General features: G+C 41.2%; 1 protein-coding gene across 13 annotated transcripts in view; it reads right to left on the bottom strand.

The window, feature by feature from the left end:
- LOC147608011 (ARM repeat superfamily protein) overlaps positions 1 to 13,184 on the bottom strand; it is a 63,312-nt gene extending 50,128 nt beyond the window's left edge. For 6 of the 13 annotated variants that reach the window (XR_015264585.1, XR_015264586.1, XM_086789829.1 and 3 more), the window contains exons 1-10: positions 12,864 to 13,158; positions 9,169 to 9,787; positions 8,902 to 9,062; positions 7,615 to 7,680; positions 7,291 to 7,411; positions 7,064 to 7,173; positions 6,872 to 6,967; positions 6,634 to 6,757; positions 4,561 to 4,628; positions 4,380 to 4,466 (exon numbers count right to left, since the gene is read on the bottom strand). Coding sequence is in view for 10 of the 13 variants with exons in the window: in XM_086789829.1 (XP_086645955.1) it covers positions 4,380 to 4,466; positions 4,561 to 4,628; positions 6,634 to 6,757; positions 6,872 to 6,967; positions 7,064 to 7,173; positions 7,291 to 7,411; positions 7,615 to 7,680; positions 8,902 to 9,062; positions 9,169 to 9,409 (1,074 nt within the window). In the remaining 3 variants the exon portion in view is untranslated. Of the gene's footprint in view, positions 1 to 4,379; positions 4,467 to 4,560; positions 4,629 to 6,633; positions 6,758 to 6,871; positions 6,968 to 7,063; positions 7,174 to 7,290; positions 7,412 to 7,614; positions 7,681 to 8,901; positions 9,063 to 9,168; positions 9,788 to 12,863 lie in introns of all 13 variants that reach the window. The other 7 variants (XR_015264587.1, XM_086789834.1, XM_086789833.1 and 4 more) reach the window with 3 other exon arrangements.
- Positions 13,185 to 21,283: the final 8,099 nt, after the last annotated feature.

The following is a 21,283-nucleotide window of genomic DNA, read 5'->3' as shown; positions in this document are numbered from 1 at the left end:
GTGTGCCAACTGCGGGAGATGCTAGTGTGTGCAAATTCTAGAGTGTATATATGACATGTAAGTGATGATCCGGAAAAGAGCTAATCTCTCTATCCTCCTCCAATCTCCCTCATTGTACCACTATACCCATACAAGTGAATGGGTGCAAGCGGGCAGAGAGAGGAGATGGCGAAGAGAGAAAGAAAGAAAGAAAGAAAGAAAATTGTATTAATGTCTTCAAAAGGCCAAAATGACCTATGAGACCAAAAGGTTACATCATATCCATGAGGTACATCATCTTGGGTACAAAATAGTAATAAAGAAAGATAACAAAAATCTAGAACTATAAAATCTGATCTAGGTACAGGAGCTGAGAGCCCTCATATCACCCTAATACATCCATCATAGACCACTGTGACATGGTGCTCAAGGTGGTAAAACTGAGCCAGCACGAGAAGGTCCTATGATGATGGGAGATGATGGCCTGGATCCTCCTATGCTGGCGCGGCCGTGGGTGAGGGCCATGGGATCTGGCGCGTCAAGCTCTGCATAACTTAGTGGCTCAATCAAGTCTCACACCTCTCGGCCGAGCTCTTGCACTAGCCTGTGGTCCGGGTATGGTGGGTGGATCGGCCCTCGGAGTGCTGGTATGGAAGAAGTCGGTGAGAGCTCTCCATGTTGGTCCTCGAGCAAGTACAGTTGATCTAGATCTCACTAAGGACTCCCTCTGTCTGCGGAACTCTAGAAGAAAAAGTCCTAGGCATCTCTGATCCGAGAAGTCCATGATCCTGGAAAGTGGTCCGAACCCAGCTCGAAAGAGGCAATGGAACCTCCCTCGAATCTCATAGTATACAGGGCATCGGCATATGTAACGATCCTCTGTCTCAGGCTCTGTGTGACAAAGCTGGCATATCCTGTCCTCTGGTGCGACCGCCCTAGGCCCATATCTAGCAGTCTCCACTCTCAATTGGTGGGACGAGGTGTTGATATGGCCGATCGTACGCTAAAACTGGTGATGATGCTGATGATGCTACTGAAGATGATGATGCTGATGATGCTACTGAAGATGATGATGCTTCTTCTCATATTAATGCTTCTGCTACTACTGATGCTGACAATAGATGTTGTCCTTATTGCTACCCTAATCAGGGATTAAGCCAATTCATGCCAAAGATTAGCCATGGCACAGGCGTGCACATGACATTCCCTTCTGCTAAACATGATGACGGGGTGGAACTCTATCATCCTTCCTCCTTGGACTTGACTTTGAACTACTATTGCTTACTGACTTTGACTGCTACTGACTAATATTTTTGGTATGAACACCTTCATTCTTGATCTCCACTTCCAAGTCTTTGATAAGAACTGAGCATCTATTCATTGTTGTCCCCATGCCTGCTTTCCCTTAACCTTGACACAGCGGTGAGTCACCTGCCGAAACTAATCATGCCTGTTGCTAGGCCTTTGGAACTGATCTAAGAGCTTACTAAGGTATTGGGTCTATGTACCTACCCTCAGGGACTGCATCTTCTAGCTTCACCTGTTGCAAACCACTCCATCTGCTACCCTGTTATATCTTTCCTACTGGAACTGTGCACCTTCCTTGGGACATAGCTTAGTGGGCTAAGCCTAAATGCTCTGATACCAGTGTTGCATGCCGCAGAAGCCTTGCTATACTAATCCAGATCCCCAAGCATACTTGAGAACATTGATGCTAATTACTTATGATTAAGACAGAGAGGAGAGAAGAAGAGAGAGATTAGTGTTCAGGTTTTCTTGTATTACTATGCTACAAAAGGTAACTGATTTGCTTGTACATGAATTAGGGCTTTGGTCAGCCCCAAGGGGTTGCCCTTCTACATATCTTCTATTTGATGCTAGAGGACTTATGAATGATCTAATGACTTGTGTCTTTGCTGAAAATGACATGATGCTTTTATATGTACTAAGGGAGGCAGTCGGCCAGCAATAATTCCCTGTCGGCCTGCTTTGTGTGGACAAAAACATGCTGATTTCTTCACTTAATGCTGCGATTTATTGAATCTTTCCACACTTTATGTTGGCCACTGAGCGTGTCTTAGCCACCTGCTGTATGGAGCTCTTCTGCCAGCCAACAGGCCCCATACCTCCTTACCTCCTTAATGGCTGCTGATGATGCTTATGTTGCTGAAACTGGTGATGATGCTGATGATGTGCTGCTAATGTTACTGAAGATGATGATGCTTCTTCTCATATTAATGCTTCTCCTACTAATGCTGACACTAGATGCTGTCCTTATTGCTACCCTAATAAGAGATTAAGCCGGTTCATGCCGAAGATTAGCCATGACACTGGCCACGGGTGTGCACGTGACAGGTGAACTCCATGTCCTCTAAGTATCCAGTCTGACAATGTCTTTCCTGGTAACCTTGTTCCGCTCTGTGCAGCTGAAAGCAAATGACAAGGCCTCTATGCTCTACTGGAACAAGGGAAATGCCTCCATCTGCATGCCATGCATGCCAAACCAAGTGCCTACATGTGCATTGTATCTCCCTCGAGTGTCAGCTATCTCGAGGACTCAAGGGCTAGCCACGGGTATCTATCTAGTGGAAGCTCCCATTGCCTGTGCCAATATGTCACTGTTTGGAATAGAGCCTGTCACTGTCGATGCAGCCCCCATCTCTGCCCGCACAATCTCATGTGGCACTGATGGCTTACTCCTAATCATGCGCGAGATCATCGCCACTAGGGGACTCTCCATCGGCTTCCACCCATCATATACCTCCAGGCTCCTATGTATCTATCTCGGCCGGCTCTCTCCTCTGTCTCCTCCTGTGGTATAAGCTGCGGCCCCAAATTGGGGCACCATACAGTAGTGCATGTGTAACTAGAGTATCATACAGCCAAAGCTTCACCCTCAGCACATGAAACTGTATTTGTGAGAATTGCCTCTCTAGCGAGCCAAGGGCTGCATATCCCCTCATCTGGCCGCCTTCTGCATCGAGAATTGAGGTCCAACAAAAGTGATCCCAAGGTATATACATATGAGGTAGCATACTCCACAGGCTCTCCACTGTATGTAAACAGTACTGCAGATCTACCTATCCGCTGTGGGGAGGTATTAAAGATCATGACCTTGGTCTTCCCAAGGTTCACAGTGAGGTCCCGGTCCTCGCAAAAGGCCCGTAATGCATCCAAATGCCTCTACATCCCCTCTGGTGAATCAGAAATAAGAACAATATCATCTGCATAAAAGAGGATCGGTATCAGGACTCTTGCTAAATGTGCTCCTGGTCCTCCATGTCTGTCTATGTAATTCGAGATCTCGTCAATGTATAGACCAAATAGAGTAGGAGACAAGGGGCAGCCTTGCTTTACCCCGATAGTGCTGTGTATGATCCCTGAGTCACCTCCTAGAGCCCGTACTCTAACTGTGACTGACTCATAGAGTGTAATGATCCCCCAAAGCATCTCTGCTGGCACTCCCATATCCTGCAGTCTCCTCATCAAGCTAGCCCGTGGGACGGTATCAAAAGCTTTGTGGAAATCCAAAGAGAGAGAGAAATGAAATGAAATGAAATGATAAATTAACGTCTTCAAAAGGCCAAAATGACCTATGAGACCAAAAAGGTTACAACAATTGGTGGATCTGATACAATGTCTGTGTAAGAAAAGCTAAAACAACTAAACGACTAACTGAAACTAAAACAACAACTATGAGGAAAAGTAAGGTACTAGGAGCTCCTAATGGATAACATCTGGGAAGGAAAACTCCAGCAACAAAGGTAAGCATCATATACATCACTACTCAAAGGTGTCTCTCATCAGTCAATGGCGGATATCCTCAATGTCCTCCATGGTGAGTACTCTGACTGGACGTCTCCCATGCCGTGCTAGTATGGTCCTGATCCTCTGATGTTGTCTCCGCCGGTGTCGAGATGGGCCTCTCATCTTGGGGCGCCTGGGCCACCCCAGCTCTATAACCCGATCAATCAGTGAGAGCGATGGAGACCTCCATCATGATTAACAAGAGACTACATCTTGCTAATCTTGAGTTCAAATAAAAGTAAAGAGTTGAATACTTTTCCATACAAAAGTACTTCTTAAATAGGAGCTTAAACACTTTAAATAATATTGTCAACTGTATGATCCTATGCTATTTTCAGTGCTACCCTTCACTTTTGTGTAGCACACAAGATGTCCACATAATAAAGCATTCAAACCATCCAATGGACAACCACTCCAGTGAAATAGGGTGAACGAAATCAAACATCAACCATAGGCTTGAAAGCTCTCTACCTAAGTGTGAGAAATTTGAAATAAGAGACAAACTACAGTGTAGACAGCTCAGGTGTAGAAATTTTGAAACAGAGGAAATGGAACCCAATTGTACTGAGGAAATGGAACCCAATTGCACTGACCTGCCATGACTGCAAGGACCTGATTGTGAATTCGGCAACTAAACGAATCCAGTCACTGTAACTTTCCACGCTGACCAGCTCTGAAAGCTGTGGCATTGTCACATGCATCAGATACAGAAGTCAAGCAGAGCCCAGCATGTCTAGGAGAGGAGATTGCAAACTAGACATGATCTGCAGCTACCTGATAGTTTATTTTGAGTCTATCCAACAAACGGCAATACTCATGATAGTTGTCGTGATCAGCAAGGCCTGCAAATGTACATGTGAGCTTGAATTCCAAGTAGAGCTACAATGAAATATTTGAGAAACAAGAAGGTTTTTCAATAGGCATGCCTTCAATTTTCAAAGACATTAATATTAATACATTTATTGATTTGTTCATTACCTAGCATAGACTCATTAATGAAAAAAAAAACCTCACTTATTTGTATTGATAAGGAGAACAGTTATTAACATTTAGATTAATTACTATATATATATATATATATATATATATATATATATATATATATATATATATATATATATATATATATATATATATATAGAAAGAGAGAGAGAGAGAGAGAGAGAGAGAGAGAGAGAGAGAGAGAAAATTATATTAAACGTCTTCAAAAGACCCAATGGGTCTATGAGACCAAAAGTGATACAATAGTGTCCACGTAGTCTCATCGTGGTACAAAAGAAAACAAAGACAAGAGCTATAAGCTGGGAATGTCAAATACAGCCATATGATACCAAATGGGATCGTCATTATCATACAGCCTATGGAGCTAACCCCTCGGTATGAGGAGGGGGCCATCAAGGATATCAAGAATGGGGGTAGACTGTAGAGGGCTCTGCAACTCCACTAGGCATGGGAAGGTGGCTCTATGCCTCTCCAAGATCTCCTCAAGCTGGGGCTGACGTTGATACCAGAAAAGATGGTGGAATGGGGACTCAACAGGCAGGCTCACTGGATTTACAAACCCTCAATGAACATGGCTTGCTGCACTCCAGTCAAACAAACCCAGAACTATACTCAAGAAAAACAGATGCAGTCAGAACCCTCATAATCCAAACTCCTCCTAAACCTGCTATACACAGTTCCATTCCTTTTCCTAGACAAGTAACATGTTTGGCTTTGATAGAACTAGTCAACCCTCCACAGTTCCAAACAATAGGGAACTTTTAACATTTTGAGATTTTTTTTTTTTTTGAGAAACCAAAAAAATTAGGAGTTTCTGAAACGTTTCTTGCGTTTCGGGGTTTCTCACTCCAGAAACGCGTTTTCATGTGACTAATAGAGCTGCATCTTCGTGGGAAGCTGTGGAAGGTCCTGTCTCCACTTTGACGCGGAGGGATGAAACATGTATCTAGGTGGCCAATCGCAATCCACATTGCACGAGACATGTGAACACTCAAGTAGCCCGGCTACCGGGTGAATCCATTCTCAATGAATGAGCCTGAGGAAGTGATCTTTGTAGAAGTGCATCTTCGGCGGGCACTCAAAAGGTGTGATCCGTGTGCAGTGGATGTTGAGGCTGAGAAGATAAAACCGGATAACCCGGTCGGTGTCCTCATGAGAGCGCTAGAGAAAAGGGGAGTCCAAACTGTACTGAAGGGGTGGGAGGTGGTCCATGTGGAGCCCATATCCTAAAAACCAAGAGGAAACTCAAGCATACCATATTCCAGGGTGGCCCTCGAGTGCTAGCTGTCTCGAGGAATCAAAGGCAAGCCTTACGTACATGTGGGGATCCATCTCATTGATGCAATGGAGGTATGTGATTGTCTGGAGGAAGAGTGCATCCACTACCATTGGGGTTGCAGCAAACTCTGCCTAGATAATCTTGTGTGGGATTGATGGTTCGCTGCGGATCATATGGGAGAACATCATGACTTGGAGCATCTCAACTCGTTGCGAATCCTCATTAGATAAATCTAAATCTGGCCTTGGAAAGCTGCTCCATACATCAAGGCTAGTGTGACAAGGGTGTCAAAAAGCCAACCCTTCATCCTGGATTCCTAAAAATGTGCCTGGAAGCACTGCCACTCAAGTGTATATCCCTTGGGTCACTCTGGCATATGCTGTGAACCATGGTGAAGCATGCTCCACTGAGAGAGAGAGAGAGAGAGAGAGAGAATGAAGGGAAGAAAAAACAAAATTACTTTCTGAGTTTTTTTTTAGCCGACTCTGAGGCCCAAAAAAAAAAAGGTACTGCTTAGAGTAACCTTTTACAAAGGCAGGCCAAAAAACCACTCTACCATCTTTTACCTTGTGCACTCTGCAATATATCCTTTGTACCATTCATCAAGTGAGTCAGAAACTTGGAGCGTTCAGCTTCACCCGCAAACAAAGACCTCCGAACTGAAGCAAGCCTCACTAGACACTCTAATGCCTATAGAACAAGGACAGGTGACCAATCAGCTCCATCGTATGGTTCAAAGTTGCAAACCCATTCAAATACATCAGGTTGAGTACACATCAGTATGAAAAGTTTCAGATCAACTACCTCTTTTGAAAGAGGAGGCTTCGTTGCTGCATAGTACTCAAAGAACAATTGCAGTGTTGCAGTGTCCTCCAGAATTGGCCTCCATGAAGATGGGATCTGCAAAAGGGAGACAAATAACAAATCAAACCCCAATTTCTTCTTGCACTGCTAGCTCCAAGATCTGTCATCATTGACTTCTGCACTCACTCGTACCTGAATTGTTCCAAGGTCTTCGGAACTTTCATCTAAAGACGTACCAACAAAGTCATATGACAGGCATTTTAATGCCAAATTGATGGCCTGCTCTTTCAACCTCTCGTCAGCTGCAAGGCATTTCACCAAAGCTAGTTAGTTCCCCAGGATTCTTGATGACATTGAAAGCTCTACAAGTGAATCCCACCCTGACACCATGCAAAAGCTTTATAAATAACTCCACTTACTTCCATCACCCTTCAGCTGGCGTAAAGAGGTAAGAGAGATCTGAAAAATTTGAAAGAGGGCCAGGTCTCGAAATGAGCAAGCTATTTTCCGATGGTGCATCAAGGGAAGACCTCCATTTGCCTGCAATCTCAAAGCGGCAGAGCATGAGAGAGCACTCAGCAAATTAATAACAAAAAAAGGTATCAACAACGATCAGCTACCAACGATCAGAAATTCCATCAGAAGTCTATATGCTCCTCCCAAGAGGCAAAAGGGGCATTGAATCAGCCATTTGACTCAAAGAGAAACAGTGCAGATGAAAACTTTCAATTCTGAAGCCATACCTGGTTCATTTCTGCAACAAGCTGGTTAAGGATCTTCAAGCCAATGTAAAAATGTTCCGTTGTAGCCTGCAAACATGAGCTAGATAATCAGGAAGGTGACATCTCTATCATCCCCCCCCCCCCCCCCCCCAAAGGGCCCAATGGATCTAGGACCTATGTATTAAATTTGAGCCCTTTAAAGCAGGTGATGCCTTCTAATGGACTACAATTTGAAGATTAGTATGTAATAGCATTAGATAACATTTTAAATAGTGATCAACTGGACTTTCAGAGCAACTACACACCTCTTCAACTTCTTGTCTATATAAGTGATACATAATAATATCCTCATCGTTTATTTTCTTTGCCAGAAACATAGATCGTTGCAACTTTCATCTGCTTCAACACCCCTTCCTGAACTTCAATCTTCCTTTTCCCCTTACTCTTCCTCTCTTTTTTCACCCTCATATGAGTAAATTTCTCAGCTTTATTTCCTCTATTCAGCAATAGCACACCAGAAGAAACTACCTGAACGCTCCTTACTTCTATATCGGCAAGAGCAAGGAATGATAGTGGGCAACATGAACACTTAATGAGGCCCACTGATACTAGACTCGTCCTAAGACATATTAAGGATTTGCAGCATCCCACAAACTGAAGGTATGCAGAAATGAGATATCAAAGAGCCCAAAGGAACCCCAGCCCAAACAAAAGCATAAATCAAACATATGTCGCCCAAGGTTTTCCATCCAAACCCTCAAAAGTCAAAATTCTCTCCCCTCTTTGTGATCCAATTTATTTGATACAAATAGTGTGTGCAGCCTCAAACCTTCTTTTTTTATCTGTATTGCCATACATCCATTTTCCTTTAATGTCTTCTTGCACTAGCTCTTCTAGGCATCTACTACTACACAATTCCCTAACTTTGGTCTCATAAGCTGTTTTGGCACATGTAGACTTCACAAAATTTTCTTCTGTTCTTATGAATTGAGAGCCATCCTTGATTGGATACCTTGTCTAATGAGCCTTTCATAATGATTGGCTTCTACTTAGGGTCTCCAAGAAATGTGACAAATCACAGTAGAATTAGAAACCCAAAGCTCCCAAATCAAGTATCCTGTTTATGAACTTGTAAGCACGTAGCCATAGGATGAATGCGATTGCCAATCAGACCTATGGCATTTCCTACTAACAGTAATGTGCATAAGACCTTCAAAATAACAAAATCCAGCTGAAAGTGATGTTTTCGAAACTACCCCAACGGTACTAAAATAGATTTCTTCAAGAAAAAACTATTGATGCACATACCTGTGTCAAGAATGTCATCGCCTCTTTCACAATGTCTCGAAACCTGTCATCATCATACCACGCCAGTTTTGTGATGCGACACAATAACTGAATCAGAGAAGTTGTCACAAATGACTGCAACTCTCTGCCTCTTGACGCAAGGTAACTGATAACATAGTTCCCTGAAACCATGTAGATCATTAGAGCCAAGTACAAAAATATGTAGGATAATTTCACCTAACCAGGAAATGAAGGTAGCGAAAAGAAATTTGGATGAAAAATTCTTACGAATATCAAGGCGCAGTTGCAAAGATAGTGTATGCTCAGTGACCTGCTTCACCAGGCTGGAGCTGGCCAGCATCTGTGCATAAGGGGAGGAGGTGTTGTCCAGAATAAACTGGCATTGTGAGATATAATCTGTGTTGACAGAGAAGCATTGCAAAGTGCTCTCTGCATGGGCTCGCTCAGACGAATCTTGTGAATTATACAGTCTCTCGCATAAAACTTCCAGCTGTGCAAGGCTCTCCATGTCTGAAAAAACTATAGCAGACAAAATCTCTTTCCTAGACTCATGTAAATGTGCCCAAAAAGCTCTCCTACCATATGACAACACTCAGAACTTCACCTCTCATCTTTGGAGAACTGAGGATTCAGCCATTTGGCCCCAAAAGACAAACGCAACTATGAATTTTCATGCTGATCAGCTGTACTTCAAAATAAACTTACGAAGATGGTGACCAGTCCGAGTTCAGCTGTACAAGCACAGAACCTAATCACAGAGCCCCTTACAGCCTTGTCAAAGAGAACGAAACCCGTCTTTCTCCTTGCAGCCATTTCTTGTCATGCAAATCATCATCCTTGTCTAGCATCCTGTATCCACTTTGTAATTCTGTACAAGCACAACCACCTGCACCAGAAACGAAGTTGTAAACATGGGGCAGAGCAATGCACAGCATAGCACCATGCTTACATTGATTAATAATACTCTCCCAGCATAGAATGTAGACAACCATCTAGCTATGTTGTAAGTATGGCCTGACAAAAGCGATTAAGTTGTTGAAAGGTCGAGATCTCATTGAAATGTAAGGGCATCTGAAACAAAGCCTAATTAATGAATAGAGGATAGCATGAAAGCAAGTATAAACCTTGCCTGCAGGTTTGAATGCCTCCAAGCAAGAAGAACAGCTGTTACTCATGCAACCTATGCTGAGTGCAACATATGATGCACGCCACATGCTGCACGTATGAAATGTCACCTACAACCTATAGTAGGTGTGCCACCTATGATACAAATGTGAAATATGCTATAATTACTGAAGTACGCAAATTATCTATATCTTGATCCGTACAACTTTTTGGTGTCCAACCAATTGGGCTTGACATATACAAGCTGGTTCTGATTAGTGATAGGACCATTTGTTTGTTTCAACATTCACAGGTCACCTTTTCAACTGAAACCACAAGGTTTAATTAAGTGTGAAATCCTTGCCTAGATGTTTGTGTTGGAGATAATGTCAAATTAGCTCAAAAACCATGCCATGTCACGTGATCATGCTCGATCAACTTCCATGTAAGCAATGATGTCATATAGGGTCATGTCGGGGTCAAGGCTCATATCCAAAGGTCAAGGTGAGCGTGGGGGAGTTTCCCTTGGCACCCACCTTTCTCTATAAGGTCACCACCGCCTCCAGGATTCCTATAAAGGTGGTGAGCATACCTCATATAGTGCTGAGTTTGTACTCTGGAGTCACATACTCTCAATTCTAGTAATCATAGTTTGTTTCTTGTGCTCATAAATCTCTTGTTTTCATCAGTTTGTGTTTGGTAAATGATTATTTGATTTTGTTAGTGAACTAGTCTGTGCTATAAGCACTGGTCTTTCCTACGAAAGTCCATGCAACCACACCCGAAGGAAGCCATCAAGTCTTTCACCAGGGTGTGAATTTGTGGTGCTTTTTCATCCAGGCAATTTATTTGAGACAGGTCAAAAGACTTGATTTCCATAGTTTTACAGAGCTTGTCAATTGCACAAACAGCACACCCGTCAAATTTTGCATGTTTCTATCACGAGCAAGAGGCTACATGCACATCTATAGGGCATAATACTTATAAAGGTCCAACGAGTATAAGTAGAATATAACGGAGTAGGAAAAGAAGAAAGTGTGGTGTCAATTGCACAACATCCAGAAGGAAGGATCTTTCAGCACACAAAAACTCGAAGATGATTGCAAAACACAAGACAATGTATGAACCAAGCTTTAAGTGCTGCATTGCTTACAAAAGTTGGCAGAGTTTTGCGGTGCCAGGATCACTGTAAGGGCAAGGGAGGACCCACCCGTTATTTTGTTGGGGGGGGGCAATGATACCATGAAAACATAATGCACACACAATGATCCACAAGAGATCAAAATGCGTAAGGAAAAATATTAATCACCCCTGTACCTAGGAAAAAAAGAGGGCTGAAATCAATTGGCAAGTGTGTGCTGCAATGGAGGAGAGAAAGGCTGCTGAAAAAGTGGAGGGAAGTGGAAGGACAGGGCAGAGCGGAAGCGGAGGCGGGGACAGAGGTTTGCTTTTGATAGCATCCTAAAAATCAAAAGGTGTCACAGCCATGTTTAAGTGAGTTGCAGCGAGCTGACTGGCATTCATGGCTTGCTAGACAGGTCCAACCTTCCATGTGGCAGCCAAACTGCAGCCTCCCAAGCATAGTAACAGGAAACGGTCATTTCCTAGCCAGGAATATGAAAACTCCATTTCTCTGGAGTTCGTTTCCCTTTTCCTAAACCCCTGGTTTCACGCCATTTCCGTTGCAAAGACATCATCCATTTCCATTGCATGCATCCTTCCGCAGGGGCCATGCATCACCAGACAAAGGTCATCTTGGACCTGATGATAAAACAGCAGATACACATAGGTGGTAAGATCTGAGAGACAAGAAAGCCCATTTGACCAGGCAAAACCAGCAGGGAGAGTTGCTGAAGCATTGTAGGCTGCATTGGAAGGAGATGAAGCCAAAATCCCAAACATATCGCTGCTCAGACATTGCTTCTCCTTGTAATGGAAGCCTTTCAAACACATCCTAGCATGTGCCTCCAACCTGGGGTGAGTGCATATGGCGTGTATGCTTTAGAAGCCTTGATCAATTCAGATGTGCGTGCGTGCGTGCGTGTGTGTGTGTGTTACACTCCCATGGATTGAGAACACGAGAGGTGCATTCAAATAAATCTCAACACCTGTTTTCTGTTATCATATAGTTTAGTGGCACATTGGCTGCATGGAAAAAAAGATTCAGGCAATGTATAGTCAAGAGTTTGTCAAAAGTGAACCAGCATCACAAGACGGCTGTGGGGAGAGCATGTGAACTGGCTGCGGTTGCATCCAAAGAGGCAGCAGATGCATATGGCATCACAAAGAAATATAGTGACATGTATTTCTCAGTACGTAATCATAGTGGCAAAACAAAACTCAAAAACCATAAAAGTACGGCAGACGACAGCCATGTGTCCAGCAGGGACAAGTCGAACTCCGGACTGCACACTATTTCCCAAGCACAGAGTCTTGGAATGCTGGTGATACAGTAAAGCAGGCTTCATGCAGTAAAGGTATTAGGTAAACTGAAAAGTGATCCAGCATGTTTACCCTAATGTTGGCCATGATACATATTCGAAAAACTACAAGAGTGGTTTGACCTTAACCTAAGATTATTGATATGATAGTGTGCCAGTTGCATGGCATTCAAAGGGGAGAAAATACTGTGTGGCAGCATTCGCTATGTCCATGGCTTACAAAGGGCAAAAACACTGTGCAACAGCAGTTCAAACTAAGCTTTTTTCAGTATGATGGCAGGTTTTTGTTGATCTTATGAGAACATTGCAAAGCTTCGTGCCATTGCGCCTGTGCGTTGGAGCGATGGTGGCGATACTCAGCTGTTGATCTGGTGTGCAAGATGAAATACAGGGGGGAGGTGAGAGAGAAGCTCAAACCGGGAGTTTGGAGGAGACGATCGGCAGAGCTGTGAATCGGATGCGCCGAGCCTCCAGGTGGAAGAAACCCTAATCTGTTGGAGAAAGACCCTAATCTATGTTCTTTGGTGTTCTTTCTCTTCTTCTATCTGCCTGTCTTCTCCTGCACAAGCTCTCGTGTTTATATGCGCTATCAGAATCTCTTCGCTTCTATTCCTCTCTTTGTTTGTTGTTTTTATGCTTGTTGAGGAGTGGGAGGAAATAAGAGGGTTTAGGGCATGTTGATCTCCTTTTACTCGCTTTTAAGGTCACATGTAAAACAAGAAAGAGCACCACCACAAATGTATTATTTTTGTGAGAAAGGAAATAATACATTTTAAGAGATATATATAGAGTTTGCTTGGGTTTTAATTCTAGCAGATTTTTTCAGACTTCATATCTCTCTTATTGGATGCAACTTCATGGGACTTAGACACCTTCTTGTCCACCCACATTTGAGTTCAATGTGGCAAGTAGTTGAGATTAAGTCTCTCTAGAAACAATAAATATCTCAAGTCAATTTTGTGGCTCTCTCTCTCACACACACACACGCACGTACACACACAACATTGAAGAATGCTAAAAACATAAACCCTCCACCTCCCCCTTTTCCTTGCCTTCTCATCAAGCCACTTCTTTAATAAAGAGATGTGCCCTATGGGACCTAATCGATTCTATGCATATGATTTTGGAGGTTGTGATATGTAGCCATGGAACAAAGGTAAGGGCTTGCATAAGGGTAATGCAATATCCTAACACCTCACTTGAGATATTATAGAGGCCCTCTTGGGTGCCTGGTCCTCTGCTCTACTAAAATTCGTTGAACTATTTCACAAGCCCCTTTAAGTGTGGCATGGACCTCCTTTCCTTCTCTTTCTCTCCCAATAGCTTCTAGCACTCACATACACTCCCTTGAGAAATTGTGCAAGCCCATTTAGGTGTTAAATACGCCTTTGTCCCTTTTCTCCCTCATCTCTTTTGGAACTTGCTTACTCCCTTGAGTTGTTGCATAAGCCCCCTAAGGTGCTACACAAGCCTCCTTTCCTTTGCTTCCCCTCTTCGTGGCTTCTAACACCTGCCCTACAACTATGATGATCTAATGGCTTTAGATATCGACCCCTTACTATACTACTTCAATTGGTTGGCTTCTCTTGTTAACCTTTTGTTATGAGGATTAGTCAATGGGTTGCAAACGTATGAAATTTCTTGAGAGGATGAGTTCCGATGGGTTGCAAAGGTGAGAAAGTTCTTGACCAAATGGACTCTAGATGCAACTCAAGACCTAGAATCCTATAAGGCTTCTCTTCCAAACATTGTCAATGATTTGTTATCTATGGATAGCCTTGCCACCTTACCTATCCCTCTTGAACTACAGAAATCAACCCCTAATCCATTAATTGATCTTAATAGCTTATCCTTTGCTAACTGTTTCCCACATGACTGTGTCTTTCTATTTTGTGGGATTTGAAAGCTATGGTCCTCAAACTTGTTTCTTAGCTTGATTCCTTTGCTTCCCCTAGATCATTCACAAAGACTTAACCATGTGTTGTTAAGTCTAGAACATGAGCTATCAAGCTCCTTTTACCATTACTTCTCTCGTTTTACAATCAGAAGCCTATGCCCTTAAAGGCACTCATTTTGTAAGACTTAACCATATGCTTTTAAGACTTAACCATATGCTTTTAAGTCTAGAACATGAGCTATCGAGCTCCTTTTACCATTACTTCTCTCATTTTACAATCAGAAGCTTATGCCCTTAAAGGCACTCATTTTGTCAATTCTAATTTTGACTTTGAGCTCAAATTTTTATGTTGATCATCTGTACTATACGTGAATTCCAAAGTCTTTTTTGGTTCCAAAACCCCTAACTTAGAGGTTCCTGGAGATCCATATTACGTTGAAACCTCTTGGGATATTTTTAGATATTATATTAAATGTGGTTTCAAAATCAATGATAAAAATTCCCCTACTGTTATAGCTTGATCATGTACTTTATTATATCTTGAATAACCCTGATAAATTTTTCATCATCCCTTCCTACCCTACTATAATTTTAATATTGGGTCAAAAGCTTACCCTTAGACGCCCACATTGTTGTGGCTACACACATTGGAAAGGGCTTTGGATTTAGGAAATCCTTTTGGTGTTGCTATCCTCCCTTACTTAGGTAACGCACCAACTATCACTAACCTCCTTTACACTTCCTTCAGGACCCCAAAAGTCTCTATGCAATAAGGACCTTTTCTAAAATCCCCCCTCACAAGAAACATCGTGAAATCCTCTACTAAGAAGCATCAATGGAGAGGAACACAAACTAGTGATGTTGTATGTACTTCTAAAAAGATTTGACTAGAATGTTTAAATCAATATATTGGCGATGCAAATGGGATCGTATACTCTATTTCTAAATGCTGTAATGATAAAATGCTTGAGTACTTCTTGTAAAAATTATGGAAGAATTATTCATATCACTTTTGTTAATTAAATCTTTGATTTCATTAGACTTTAAAATGTGCTCTACGAAGTTCCTATGAGTTTTGAACCAAATAAAGTTCATTTCTTTAAAGTTTAAAAGTTTGGGCGGAAGTATAAAAGGGTTGAGACACTCCTTTTATAACCCTGAAGAAGTTTTTCTTAACATTTTATTATTCTTTGGGTGGAAGTATACATAAGGTTTAAAACACTTCTTTTATAAATCTAAAGAAGCTTTTACTATTCATTTCTTCAAAGTTTAAAATTTTGGGTGGAAGTATAGAAGGGTTGAGACGCTCCTTCTATAAACCAGAAGAAGTTTTCTTAAACATTTTATTATTCTTTGGGTGAAAGTATATAGAAGGGTTGAAACAGTTCTTTTATAAACCTAAAGAAGTTTTTACTATTCTTGCATTGCTCGTCTAGCAAAATGTTCAAACAATTTCTTAAGACGCTTGAATGGTTTGGTTTATATGTGCTCTCTTTTAATGATACCTCTATTCTTCATCACCCCTTTCTGGTGGAATCTCTCCTTTTTTGATACCTCTATTTGCCATTACCCCTTTCTAGTAGAATCTATCCCTTTTTTATACCTTTTATTTGCCATCTCCCCTTTATAGAGTAGAGTGTCTCTTTAAGGTCTATGACTTAATTATATATCACCATTGCCTATTGACCCATATTTTGCTTTTAATGCTCTTTGGTAAGGTTGTGGCTCTTAGCATCTATGTAGAACTTTTCTATTGTATTAAACGCAAAAGCCTTTTAACAAATTTCCTTAGAAGTTTGATTGTTATTTTTATAATAATTGAGCTTGGTTCCTAGATGCACTCATCATGGATAAGATCAATTGACTAACTTCACATTTGTTCATTGATGGTCTTGATAAACTCCAATCTTTATGCGTAAAAGTGTAATTAGATATGATAAAATTAATTAGTTACATTTTAAAAAAATTATTCAATGGAAAAGTTTTAAGATCTCTCTCTCTCTATGTTAACATGTAATTCTAGCTTTTTCCACACTTACATTTACCCTCTCAAACTTTAGCATGGGATTTTGAGATTTTGATAATTTGGTTCAATTTCATTGGTCCCCTTGAGTTGATTTTTTGAACTATTGGTTTGGTTCTCACGTTGGATCCCTTATATGGAATTTAATGTTATACATGTGGTGTTGATACATTGTGTTTCTCAATGACACTAGAATTGAATTAGTGCTGCCCAAAAACTATTTATATACATATACATAAAGGACACTCGTGGTGGTGGGTCAGCCCAAATTGTAAACTATAAACTTAGTACGTTATCTTTATATTTGTTAAGGCTCCTCCATGTGCTCGGGGCTTACTTTATTTGTCGTTTGAGGACTTGCCCACCAGCCGGAATCGTAGGTCGCTACTTCCGTTGAGGGGAAGCCTGGCTCCTTCTCCTCTCCTCTCGTAGTCATCAACAAGGGTAGTGTTGAGGTAATCACTCTCCCTCACCTCTCACGCTCACCAACTAGATAATCACAAGCTTACTAATTAGCTAATCACAACAGGGTCTTCAACACAAGTAATAGAGTAAAATGGGAAGAGCCCTTAATTATTATATAAATTTGATATATATACAAGGCAATAATGTTCACACTCACTCAAAGTGTGTCCACTCAAGATGCCCAATGCAATATGCAATGCTTGGCTCATAATTTGGCCTTATACAATATGCAAATACACTTCTCATAATACATTCTTCATTCTTTATCCTCAAGAAGCTCTTGCCTCTTGTTGTTGTGCGAACATGTCACTTATGACAATAGACATGCGTGGGGCGACGCCATCGGATTGGGCGATTAAACTTTGTGTAGATGAGCATAATTCATGTTTGTCATTGCTGACTGGTGTCCAAAACCATGCTACCCAAGGTGGTTAACATACCCCCGTTCTTGTTGTGTAGATTTCGTCCTTGAAATCTATTATTGTTGGTGAAGATAAGTTGATGCCATATGGAGGAAGTTATGTGTTGACGAGCATTCATTAGATATGCAAGACAAGAAGACCAACAGTGAAATGTTATTGAAGTAGACACATAAACATGAACATTAACATAGCAATTATAATTGCACATACACATATCGCAAATACAACTGGTCTTCATCTCTTAAGTTTGATACTAAAATGAATCATTGTTGCTCGGGCTAGGTTACGGAATAGGACTAATCTATCAAAACTTAAATAGGATTTAAGAGCACGCCTATGGTTATGACCTTAGTCTCTATCATATTTTTTAGTTAAACCAACCCAATCATATCTAGCATATATGTGAAGCTATTATGTGGTAGGGAAATGTTTTACTATTAATGCTCTTTTTCTTCTTTTTTCTTGTTTCTTTTTCTTTGGCTTTTCTAGCCCTTTTAACATTGTTTAGACACAAGGTCCCACCCCATGAAGACCTAGGCTTTGGTCCCAAGGCATCATCATAAGTGTCCAAAAGGCCTACCAAGCATCTTCATGTGGCGATGGTCCCAAGGCTCGTCTCATCGAACAGCCATAGCTAGTAAGCATGTGGTGATTTTGTGTCACTAAAGCCATCTTCCCCGTGATTTTGTGGCCCTAGGAAGATTTGGTCACGCGGTGGCACATGGCAATGATGTAAGTGCCTCTTGACTATGAAAAGGCATGGGTATGATTGGTAAATGACTAAGGCAGCTTTGTCCATGGAAGCTATCTTTGAAATCAGTCACTGTCTCCCAAAAGGCACAAACAGATGGTAACATTATATCATAGAACGATGGTGTGAATGCATGACGCCTTTCCCTTCGCCATTACTCTATAAGTTCTTCTTGTTGAGTTTTTACTTGATAGGGCCCACTAACAAGGTAGAACACACTAATGTCATCATGTCTTTGTGGGGTTTCTCCTACCATCGATTGCAGTAGTCTTGTCCCATAGCATTGCAAATATGTGCAACAAGATGCTGTGCAGATAGCATGCGAAGTTCACAAGCAAAGCATGGTGCAATGGGATGGAATCACAAACAAAACAAGTTAACAAATACACTCTCACAGATAGCATGCAAAGTTCACAAGCAAAGCATGGTGCAATGGGATGGAATCACAAACAAAACAAGTTAACAAGTACACTCTCACAACATCTCTCTTCTAATGTCGCATAGAAATAACACGAGTGGGTCTGGAAAGGTAACTCCCCATTCCATGCAATCTACATCTAGCAAGGGTACGCTCGTGTCAATCCAAGTAAAGTCCATGACCTACATTCAAGTTAGGCTTATTGACCATTCTTTTAGTTGTTATGTTGATACAGGCATTGCATATTTATCTTTTTTTAAATGGTTTTTTTAACTATTATATTTTTCCCCTTTTTCTTTATTTTTTTTCTCTCCCCTCTAATGTATCTGTACAATTTAAGTTGATGGTATGTACAAGGGAAAAAGTTTGAAAACAAAATTTTACTACCAGACTGGTGTGTGGTAGCGTCGAGCTAACCATTGAGAAAATTGTGAGGAGGGGGTTGTTGATGCACGTGTGTTAGATGAACATGATTTTATCCACCTCCAATCATGCGCAACTTTTGTAGGCTGCTTCCCGGGCATGATGATTGGCTTCATGTTTTGTAACATAATGTCGGTATTCTTTTTGAGAATTTCCCTCTCTTGATATAACAAAGTTGGTACATTATCTAGTTTGGGAGGAAAAGAAAGCGGAATCTCCTCATAAATTTCATTTTAATTTTGAGCTAGTTCGACATGTTAGGTTTCCATCTCACTTGTAAGATTGACCATGTGAACAGAAATTTTTGTTCTTTTTGGGGGTTTTGATTTTTGATGTTTCTTTTATCATGCTAAGGCCTCTAGCTTGGTTTTTTGTTTCTCGAGTTCAGCTTCTTTTTTTTGCTTTTTATTGTTTGTGCAATTGCATTAATGCATTGTGCGTTAGGGGTCCATAGTAGTGTTTGACTTTGTTACCATTCACATGCTCTTGCATTTCAACTCCATCAAGGGTGGCAAGCCTTACCGATCCCTGTGCTGTGATATCAACAACTCTAAATGGTCCCAATCCTCTATATTTCAATTTTATTTTACTACTTTTTACACTATAGAAGAGGACCAAACATCCTATGGATATGTCTTTATCCCGAAGATTGTTGTCAAACCACTGCTTAAGCTCTTTCAATTTAGCACGTATTTTGGCATCAACTTCCGCTTTTGCTAGCTTTGTTTTGGTAGAGTTATTTGATACATCATCTTCTTGTGGTGCCACTAAATTGGTTGGAACGGATACATGGCTTAGGTCAATTTCCCACTTTTTAGCAAATGAGGTATGGGTTTCAATTGCGTGAAGGTAAATCAACCAATGAGAATTTGTTTACATTGGAACTACTTGGGAAACTTTATTTCTTTTTTGGTTTATCTAATGTTGGTGTCTTTGGTATGTATTTGATGATCTTGTGGAATAATCACTATCTATCAACAATTCCGAGGATACATATTCACTTAATGAAACTATTCTTAAGCCATATACTAAGGTGATTTCCGTCCCATCAAGTTGATTAAATTATGTGCCTTGTTTTTGAGGTAAGGTATCCATCATAGCAAGAATATGCATCCAATTTTCTATGTCATTGGAACTTAAGAAAATTTTGACTTCTATGGTTTGTTGTCCTTGATCAGTTGATTACAAGCTTGGCACACATTGATTGTTATAGTCCTAGCCATAGTATGAGATTTATCGAAAATAATATTTTTGGCCATTGGGTGGGTTTTCCAAGTTCAAAGATCAACTTTGATTGTTCGATTTTCCTTTTGCAAAAATAGATTTGATTAGTGTCCCAACTAAATAGATTTGATTAGTGTCCTAATCATGCACTAAATGCGCTTGACGCATGTAGGGTCGATCGAGGATCATTTCATAGAAACTTGGCCTCTCAAAATTCATAACCATAAAGGTGTTCATAAAGCTCATGCCTAAGGTTTTGATTTTTACATCTTGGAGAGTGCCAACTATTTTAGCTGTGTTTCCATCTGCTACCTTCACAATCACTTTTGTAGTATCAAGAGGTGGTTTTCCCCAGGATTCCCAGCGTTGCTTAGTAATGATGCCGACATCAGCTCCACCATCCAAGATTACAGTGACTGGATTGTCCTTAAAGATCACAGGTAGAACGGCATTAGATTCATCTCCCTCGAATAAATGCCCAACGTACCCTAGCAATCTCAAGCTTCACTTCAGGTGATGTAGATGCTTGTGAACTTAAGTCATCATCGAGCTCCTTCTGCTCGGTTACACGAGCTCGCAATCTTCCTTCCATCCAGTCTCTAAGATCCACCCACAAGTGGGTGTTTCCTTGCAATAAGGTTCTGATCGGGACCTAGATATGGTTGGATAGAAAAGCTGTTAAGCATGTTATGTCCCTAGTTCTATTATTGTGTTCACTCGATGGGGGACTAGGGCCAGCAATGGTGTACCGAATCTGAATAGGCTCTTTCCTTGGGGGAAATTTTCCAATTTCTTGCGTTTCTATATCGTCTAGAAACTCATCCTCGGTTACTTGTGAAAATAGGGTGTGTTGGTCCATCGATAACTCATCTCTTGTGGTGGTGGTTCTAATGATTCTTGAAGTAAATATGGGAGAAGAGCTTACTCACTTTGAAGACTCTAGAGAAGTGGTAATGCTTGGCTCGTGAATCGGGGTTTGATTAGGCGAGGTTGGTGAGGGTATGAAAGTAGGGGAACCTTGAACTTGCTCAAGCACTGGTTCCATCTCTTGTTGGAGTTGATGGACAAGTTCTTGGGCTTGTTCAATACGCTCTTTTTCCACAATGGGATTAGGATAATCAGGTTTTCCTTTGAGCTTGTTTGGGGCTGTTCTCTGATTAGGCAAGGCTTTAGCTTTTTCTTCAAAAGCTAGAGATGCAGCATCAGAGTCTTCT

This window comes from Cibotium barometz, chromosome 54 (assembly GCF_041138505.1).
Source record: "Cibotium barometz isolate CiBa-2024 chromosome 54, ASM4113850v1, whole genome shotgun sequence".
NCBI lineage: Eukaryota > Viridiplantae > Streptophyta > Polypodiopsida > Cyatheales > Cibotiaceae > Cibotium > Cibotium barometz.
This window is presented reverse-complemented; position numbering and strand designations above follow the sequence as displayed.